The sequence below is a fragment of the Nicotiana tomentosiformis genome, chromosome 8, assembly GCF_000390325.3.
Source record: "Nicotiana tomentosiformis chromosome 8, ASM39032v3, whole genome shotgun sequence".
In the NCBI taxonomy this organism is placed as follows: Eukaryota; Viridiplantae; Streptophyta; class Magnoliopsida; order Solanales; family Solanaceae; genus Nicotiana; species Nicotiana tomentosiformis.
Window position 1 is genome coordinate 12,285,652 of NC_090819.1, and position 9,266 is coordinate 12,294,917.

The 9,266-nt window shown below is 34.0% G+C and overlaps 2 protein-coding genes across 2 annotated transcripts; both read left to right on the forward strand.

Moving 5' to 3' along the window:
* The first annotated feature begins 2,328 nt into the window (after window positions 1-2,328).
* Window positions 2,329-6,980, forward strand: LOC104114333 (indole-3-acetic acid-amido synthetase GH3.10). Its single transcript, XM_009624755.4, has 5 exons — window positions 2,329-2,742; window positions 3,312-3,413; window positions 3,711-4,102; window positions 4,752-5,201; window positions 6,351-6,980. The coding sequence occupies exons 1-5, from the start codon at window positions 2,417-2,419 to the stop codon at window positions 6,887-6,889; spliced, it is 1,809 nt and encodes a 602-aa protein (XP_009623050.1). The 5' UTR covers window positions 2,329-2,416; the 3' UTR covers window positions 6,890-6,980.
* Window positions 6,981-8,501: 1,521 nt separating this feature from the next.
* On the forward strand, window positions 8,502-8,957 carry LOC104114335 (uncharacterized). The gene has a single exon (XM_009624758.1). The coding sequence runs from the start codon at window positions 8,502-8,504 to the stop codon at window positions 8,955-8,957; it is 456 nt and encodes a 151-aa protein (XP_009623053.1).
* Window positions 8,958-9,266: the final 309 nt, after the last annotated feature.

The window sequence follows — 9,266 nt, forward strand, 5'->3', positions numbered from 1 at the left end:
GGGGTGTGTGACAAAAATGTGGTGGGTCGCATATTTGAGAATTTACTGGAAAATGACATGAATTGTTTTATGCGACCACCTATAGGTCACGGGTTCGAGCCGTGGAAGCAGCCACTAATGCTTGCCTTAGGATAGGCTGTCAACATCACATCCCTCGGGGTGCGGCCCTTCCCTGGAACCTGCGTAAATGCGGGAGTGCACACCCGGGCTGCCCTATAACAGAGGGGAGTGGGGCATGGGCGTGATAGAGTATGCTAGTAAATGCTACAGTTGAGCGGTCCTAAAACCAGTGCTTTAGCAAAGAGTAATTGCATGGTCCCTAATGTGAATACTGTCTTATTGCTATCCCACATATAGGTGCTTGCACTCTAATAAATACATGACATGAAATTTGTATATTAAGTTTTATCAGTTAAACATGCTTAAATAAAAGACATTCTCATATATCAGATAATCATAATAAGTTATTATAGTTAGATGTAAATATTCTCCGCTTGCCGACAAATGAGGAATAATCTCCCCTCGCTAATATGAGTGGAACTAAAATTGCAAATACGGGTTCGACTGAATTCAGTTGTTGCTCCTTCTCCGCTCGCTAACCTATGTTGGAGAGACATGTAGAGGATATTGTTAATTGATTATTTAGAACAACATAACAGTTTTAAGTCCCATATGATTCATCAGCTGCAAGTACAATCCACTCACTAGATTATGAATTCAATGGTAGTTGAATTTTACATAGATAAAAATAAATATGACTTTTATTCTGCAATGTTTCAAGTTTTATTTATGGATAATGATGGACGATTCTGCAATCCACTCGCTATAGGTGTTCAAGAATATAAATATTTTTCAGTAGAAAGTCATTTTTTTGGTGTTTGATTGACGGACATTAAATGGAGGGAAATAACTTCTGTTATTATGGGCGAAAGTCGTTTTCCTTATAACTGTCTAGTCTTTAAACTTCATATTACTTTATCAAATAAACATTATTACTAGTCTTTAGTATTCAAAAATTTCGTCAAAACACTCCCTGAATCTCCTATTTGCTAGTGTTTTTAATCTCAAATATATATTTTTCTTTTTAAAAAAAGTTTCATTCACCAATTAAACACTTAAAATATTTTTCAAAAATATATTTCATGAATAATGACTTCCTCTAACCATTCTTACTCATTCACAAACGGGAAATTTACATTAGAAAATAGAAATAAAGAGGAATAGTTCCTGTCAAAGTAATGGCTTTTGGTCCCTACCCTATTTATCTCCATCAATTTCCCAAAACAAGACAAGATATTTTTTTCTTTTCTTATCTGTCTCTCCTCTTAATATATGACAGACATTGTGTGGTGTATAAAGCATTGTACACATTTCTTTTTGAACTTTGGGTGATATTAAGCGTGTGAAAGAGCACTTTCTTGAACAGAATTGTGATAAAATGACAATTCTGTAGTTGTAAAAAGATGGATATTTCATTATCCAAGTGGGCTTCTGGCTATTTCTCCTCGTTCAATTAAGTGGTGGAGAAAGAAAAATAGGCTAATTTAGTTTTAACGTTAACTTCAATCCAAAAATATTTTATCTTTCTAACTCGTCCATGATAAAAACGTGTTCAGCAGTGGACAGTGACGGATCCAAATATTTTAAATATGGTTGCTTAACTATTTTTCATCTCAAAATTGCTACTAAGATTGGTTAATATATTTGCATAAATTTTCTATTTTTTATAATGATAGTATTTGGTTCCATAAGTAATGGGTGCTCGAGCATCGATAACCTATAATGTAGATGTAGCAGATGTAGATTATTAGCTTTATAGGTCAACTGAATTTTGTATTTCGACACGAAATATGGATATGTATGTAAAAATTACTAGTAAATATTTAAAAAATAAAGAAAGACATTTGACACATATATCTAAAATTCCTAAAACTTTTAATATTAAATATGCCATGACATTGTCAACGGTTATAAGAATATGTCATTAAGATAAAATCAATGATTTTAACAAAAAAATTCTAAATATCAAAGTATCATTTTTTCTCCCTCTAAACATACATAACAAAGAACAAGTGTCGAGAGTCTATCGAAAACAGTCACTCTACTTTCATAAGGTAACGGTAAGGTCTGCGACTCTGCGTACACATTACTCTTGCCAGATCCTACTTGTGGATTACACGGTATATATCGTCGTTATTGTTGTACATAGAAAAGAACAAGTGTTATATAAAATGGAATAAAATAAAGAATTTAACTTGATATTATAACAATTTGATTGGACCCTACTAGACTCATCATTTAAATCTTATGTTGGCTCCTAAATAACTTGAGCCTCACAAAACAAAATGAATGCCACCTTACCAACTAATCCAACCCTTTATATATTTGCTGCTGGCTACACTCTTAGCCTTAGCAAATGGAACCAACAGAGGCCACTTACAATGGCAATGGTGACACCCAAATAATCAGTTGGTTCGAAGAAACTGCCGAGAACGTCGCCGCTGTTCAGCTGCAGACGCTTCGCCGGATTCTTGAACTCAACTATGGTGTTGAATATCTCAAGAAATGGCTTGGAAATATTAGACTTCAAGATATTATGAATGAAAATGCATTGGAATCACTCTTTGCAACTATGGTCCCTCTTGCTTCTCATGCAGATTTTGAGCCTTATATTCAGAGAATTGCTGATGGTGAAACAGCTCCTCTTATCACTCAAGAACCAATCACAACTCTGTCCTTAAGGTGAAGTTTTTGTATTCTTGAGCTACATTTTTCTCTAATTTTGACACTGAGATTCTTTTGCACTGTCAGTGTATGCAGAGGCAGATGTACCGTTACTTATTTGATGCTTCGACACGGAGCATATATTTACACATGAAAAAATACAAAATTTTTACAAATGTTAAGTTTTTAACTCATAATTTCGAAAGTGCAGCGAGCTCAGTAGTAAGAATTTTTAAGGTCACGTTTAAATCTTGAAGCTTTCTTTTAATGAATAGAAGTTAAATATTTGTTTTACTCTTTCTTTCTTATTGAAGTGGCAGTTAAGAAGCACCTTTTTGGCAATAAAATAGTTTATATGGAAAATATAATCTGTTGTATGTGTAATAAGCTGACCAAAAGTACTTGCTATAGATATTTATTTCATGGTAGATTTAAACAAGGGAGACAAATTACTATATAATACTATTGGATTGAGATGAGCTTAAATGGAACGACATAGTGAGTGATAATTTATGCATTCGACCTAACTTGTATAAAATTGAGGTATAGTTATTGTTGCTAATGTTTTCTTATTTTGTTGCATTTAGTTCTGGCACCACAGAGGGAAGACAAAAGTTTGTGCCTTTTACTCACCATAGCTCCCAAACTACTCTCCAAATTTTCAAGTTAGCAGCAGCTTACAGATCAAGGTATGGCTGAAATCTTGAAAGTATTCAAAGTTTCTCTATATTGGTGTATAAGGGGAGTCTTGGAGCCACGGTTAAGTTATTTCCGTGTGACCTATAGGTCACGGGTCCGAGCCGTGGAATCAAGCCACTGATACTTGCATCCGTGTAGGCTGCCTATGTTACACCCCTTGGGATGCGACCCTTTTCCAAACCCTACGTGAACATACACCGGGCTGCCTTTGTCTATTTTTGAGTATTTTCATTAGAATCTGTAAATCTTACTAGTTTCCTCTGTTTGCATGGTGGCGTAATAAACAGGATTTATTCAATAAGAGGAGGAGGAAAAGTTCTTGAATTCATATACAGCAGCAAACAATATAAAACAAAAGGGGGACTAATAGCAGGAACAGCTACAACTCATTATTATGCTAGTAAGGAATTCAAGATTAAACAGCAAGACACAAAGTCTTTTACTTGCAGCCCTGAGGAAGTCATTTCAAGTGGAGATTATAAACAATCTACATATTGTCACCTCCTTCTTGGCTTGTATTTTTCTGAGGAAGTGGAATTTGTGACCTCAACTTTTGCATATAGCATTGTTCAAGCATTCAGATCATTTGAAGAGCTGTGGAAAGAATTATGTCATGATATTAGGGAAGGCACTCTTAGTTCAAGAATCAACATAACTAAAGTCCGAAACGCCGTCTTAGGTAAGCTTAAGCTGTTAGAAAGAGTACACTTTTAATCTATGTTGTTCGGATCTTCCAAAAATATTATTCGGTGTATATCGGATCCTCCAAAAATGCCATTGGGTGTGTGTCGGATCCTTCAAAAGTTCCGACATGCATGCGAAGACGTTTTTGGATGATCCGAGCAACATAGCTTTTAATTACTTCATTATGTTTTCAGCACATCTCCTCACGTACAAGCCCGACTCTTTTCTCTTGGGCCTAGAACGTAAAAATTCTTTTTAATAAACATGTGGCAATGAGACGTGAACTCAATACCTTTATCTCTTCTAATACCATATTAAAGTGTGTTGCCATCTTGTCTAAAATTTAAGGTGTTAGAGAGAGTACTTTTTTAATAACTTTTAATTACTTCATTATACCTTTGGATAATCCGAGTAGCACAACTTTTAATTACTTCATTATATCTTCAATACGTCTTTTCATGTGCAAACTTGAGTATTTTTTCTTGGGCCTAGCATGTGAAATTTTTTATAATAAATGAGTGACAGTGAGATTTCAACTTAATACCTTTATCTGTACTGATACCATTTTGAAGTGTATTACCATCTCGTCCAAATTTTAAGTTAGAGAAAGTACGTTTTTAATTACTTGATTATGTCTTCAACAGGTATTACTTTGCCAAATCCAGAGTTGGCTTCAAGAATTGAATCAATTTGTGAGGAAGTAGAAAGGGAAGATTGGCTTAGCATAATTCCAAGATTATGGCCAAATGCTAAGTATGTTTACTCAATAATGACTGGCTCAATGCAACCATATTTAACAAAACTGAGGCATTATGCTGGAGAATTGCCTTTGGTGAGTGCTGATTATGGGTCTACAGAGAGTTGGATTGGAGTGAATGTGGAACCTTCATATCCACCAGAGAAAGTTACTTTTGCAGTAATACCCACTTTTGCTTACTTTGAATTCATACCACTACATAGAACCAAGTCACAAAATTACAATAATAGCCAAGATACCAATCTAGCCACTGATGACTTTATAGAAGATGAGCCAGTTCCCTTATCTCAAGTCAAGATTGGACAAGAATATGAGATTGTCCTCACCACTTTTACAGGTAATAAAATAACTCAAATTTTATAGTGCTCCTTTTTCCATGTCAATGTCATGTAAATATCTCTATGTCTACCTGCCTTTTGTTAAGTGCCCACTTAGGAATTTATTGCGGATCGAATTTTTTTTTTTTTAAAGTGATTTGATAGTGTAAATCTTATTATACCATCTGTGTATATAAACTAAATTTTATTTTAATAATATAGGATTTAAGTTACAAAACATAAATATTTTAACTTAGTCTAATATGTTGTAGTGGTTACTATCTACTTTAGTTTCTAGCTAGGTTACTTATTAATCTTATCAAGGATATTTATCTGTAATAATATTTCAAGGGACCTAATAGTCAAAAAATCTTTTATAACCAAGGGTGGAGCTAGGGCATAGTTACGGGTTCGAAGGAACCCAATAATTTTTGCTTAGAATCAGTAGTTGGGTTAAAAAAATCATTAAATATATATAATATTTAATTGTAAACCCATAAACTTCAAATTGTGTCTCCGCCTCCGTTTATAACGCTGGTCATTGACTCTATACTAGACTACATCAAGCACTATGCATCAATTATTTGTACTGAATTTCGACAGCAAGCCTATCATCCAGTTAAATATAAACATGGAGTGTCTGCAATTCCAAGAACAAGGGATTATCTAGTCCTTTTCACGCTGCAAAATCGTTTTATTTTATAAAAAAGAAAAAACAAATTGGAAGTAAATTCTACTAAGAGAAATTCCTTTTTTTTTTCTTCTCAAGAATGGATACCAAATATCTTGGGGACCATGGCATCCATATTAAGAGTCATGCTCTCCCAAATTAAGTTTAGACTTTACAATGAAATATCTTAGTTAGGTGGCATATTTTGTGTTAGAACTTAGAAGTTCGTTTTTATTTTTCTTCTTTTGTCTACTTGAAGTGTTTACCTTTTGAGTTTTTAATTTCTATAGATTACTAGAGTGGAAGAACTTTTATCGGGTCATCAAAAGATTAATTACATGTAATCGTTCACGGTAAATGAAATTAGTAAAAAAAAAAAATAGGGCAGACAACTTTTTGCAACATATTAAAATACGCTGATTTTGTATAACTTATTTCAATTGTTAGTGTATATAAATTAATTTTTTTTATTTTTAACTAATTAAACTGCTATTTGCAGGTCTTTATCGGTATAGACTAGGGGATGTAGTAGAAGTGGCCGGTTTTCACAGGAAGACCCCTAGACTCAACTTCATATGTAGGAGAAAGCTGATACTGACAGTAAATATCGATAAGAACACCGAGAAAGACCTCCAGTTAGTGGTGGAGAGAGGTTCACAGATCCTAAGTAAATCAAGAGCTGAGCTAGTTGATTTCACAAGTCATGCAAATGTAGCAAAAAGACCAGGCCATTATGTGATCTATTGGGAAATCAAAGGAGAAGTTGAAGAAAAAGTTTTAGGAGAATGTTGTAGGGAAATGGATGCTTCTTTTGTGGATCATGGATATGTTGTATCAAGAAAAACAAATTCAATTGGACCATTGGAACTTTGCATTGTGGAGAGAGGTACTTTTAAGAAGATTTTGGAATATTTCATAGGAAATGGAGCAGCATTGAGCCAGTTTAAAACTCCTAGATGTACTAGCAACCAAGTTCTATTGAGAATTCTCAATGTTTGTACCATTAAAAGGGTTTATAGTACAGCCTATGGTTTATAAAAATATTTGTATTGAACGTGATACATATAGCAATATTTTGTTTTTTAAAAATTATCATTGGAAATATAATATTGCAATTTGATTAGAGTAAGATATGTGCTTTATTAAAAAACTATCATTAGAAGTATACTATTGCAACTTCATCAGAGTACGATGTGATGCTTTATTACAAATAAGAATATGTTATTAAGAGAAAAACAAGAGATATCAATATTAGGAGTGGGCGTTCGGACACTTCAGATTCAATATGAAAATTTCGGTTTGGATTTTTGATTTTCAGATGGAAGAAGTGACAATCAAAATAAGCTCGGATTGGATTAGATTTTTTAAGTACGGTTTCGGATTAATCGATTTGGATATTTTAAATTTTCGGTTTTGAGCCTATAAGTTGAGATATTTTTTTCTTACAAAAATAAACATCTAAATGAAGTGTTCCTGTTAAATTACCTAAAAAGTCCCTCATTCTCACCGCAATCATCCAAATAAAATATTCAAGTAATGAAATCATCTCAAGAAAATGCAACATATGTTAGGTTTAGAATTTTAATAATGATCAATAATCAAAAGCGCCTTGACTAAGCCATTCCACTTTGTGTGCAGATACGTAACTGCTCTAATGATGCAAGAAAGGAAAGAAAATCATCTAAGCATATCAGAGGCAGCCAACAGCTATGTTATTCAAACTCCATGGATACCAAGATGGAAAAAAAATCAATCAAACAAGCAACAAGGAAGAAAATCAATCAATCAAACAAGCAAACGATTCTCGAGCATACAAGGAAGGAAAGAGAGCCAATCAAGGAAAATCTGCGGAAGTTCTTAAGAGAAGTTAATTGAAAAGATGAAGGAGCCAAACTTAAAACTGAGAATGAATCTGGCCATATCTCTCAAGCTATATTCATGAAGCTACCCTTTGGTCCTACTCTTAGAAGACTATGCCTCACAAGGAAAAGACCTCCAATCAATGATCTTTCGCAATCCCAGAAAAGAGAAATCAGAAGCCTCATCGAGCACTTTAAAGAAGAAGTGGAAGAACAAGGAAGCTTATGCAATTTAACATCTGTTTCTATACCTTTTTAGTTTTTAGTACAAATACTGTATTCTTGAGTTTACAAGTGTCACAAAAGATAGGAAGAGTTAGAAAATAAAACAAGAGTTATGTCAAAGTTAGACAAATATTGTTGCTGAATATCGTTGGTGGTGAACGTACTAAAACCACTATTCTTATAAAGGCTTATTGAAGATCTAAGAGAACGCTTATGACCCAAGGTAACTGGATGTAGGTACTACACCGGTACTGAACCAGTATAAAATTCCTGTGCCTCCCTTCTTTATTTTGCATAATTTACTTCTGCTGAAATCAAACCTACTGTAAAGTTTAGTCGACTAGTTCCTCTCTTAGTCAACTAAGTTTTAAAATCGGTTACAATTCACCCCCACTCTTGTACTTTTAATTAGTATCAGAGCAAGGACTCACAAGTATTGCCTAGCAGCAAGTGAGGAAAAGATCATGGCATCAAACACAGTCGTTGGAGCACTATTCAAAGAAGGAACCTCTCAGGTACGACCTCATTACTTCAATGGACAGCACTTCTCCCACTGAAAAGTACGTATGGAAACATACACTATGTCATATGATATTAAAGTGTGGCATGTGATCAACAAAGGAAATTTTCTTATTCCGCCAAAGAAGGACAAAGACAGTGAGATCATAGTATCATCTGATCCTCTCGACTTAGATGAGTACACTGAAGAACAAGCAGTTGTTATCCAAGTGAATGCCAAGGCAAAATATCTCCAGTATAATGCCATAAGCGGAGAAGAGCATGAAAAGATATCAAGTTATGAAACTGCAAAAGAAATGTGGGACAAGTTAGAAGTAACATATGAAGGAACATACAAAGTAAAAGAAACAAGGATCAATCTTCTAGTTCGTGAATATGAATTATTTCAAAAGAAAGATGGAAAATCAGTGGAAGAAATATTCTCCCGGTTCAGAAAAATCCTTGGAGACTTAAAATCCTTTGGTAGACCATTAAAAGTGGAGAACATGTCAGAAAAATTCTAAGAAGTTTTTCCACTATTTGGCAACCCAAAGCAATTTCTCTAGAATGTCAGGATCTTGACAAGATGTCATATGATGAACTCAAAGGTGATCTAATTGCCTTTGAGAAAACACATTTAAACATACAAGTACAGCAAGAAAAAAAGAAGACAGTTGTATTTAAAGCAATAGTGGCTGAATCAGAAAATGAAGAAGAAGAAAAAAAAGGAGGAGAACAAGATGAGGATATAGCTATGATCTCTAAAGTTGTAACAAACGTGATGAGGAAAAATAGAAACAACAGAAGAGGTAAACCAAATTTCAGAAAGGGGA

What these genes read in the sequence shown, in the direction of transcription:
- LOC104114333 (XM_009624755.4), top strand. Translation starts at nt 2,417, where the DNA reads ATGGAACCAACAGAGGCCACTTACAATGGCAATGGTGACACCCAAATA. An exon ending in GCAGCAGCTTACAGATCAAG is followed by an intron (nt 3,414 to 3,710) that starts GTATGGCTGAAA and finishes CGTAATAAACAG; the next exon opens with GATTTATTCAATAAGAGGAG. An exon ending in TGTCCTCACCACTTTTACAG is followed by an intron (nt 5,202 to 6,350) that starts GTAATAAAATAA and finishes TGCTATTTGCAG; the next exon opens with GTCTTTATCGGTATAGACTA.
- LOC104114335 (XM_009624758.1), top strand. Translation starts at nt 8,502, where the DNA reads ATGGAAACATACACTATGTCATATGATATTAAAGTGTGGCATGTGATC.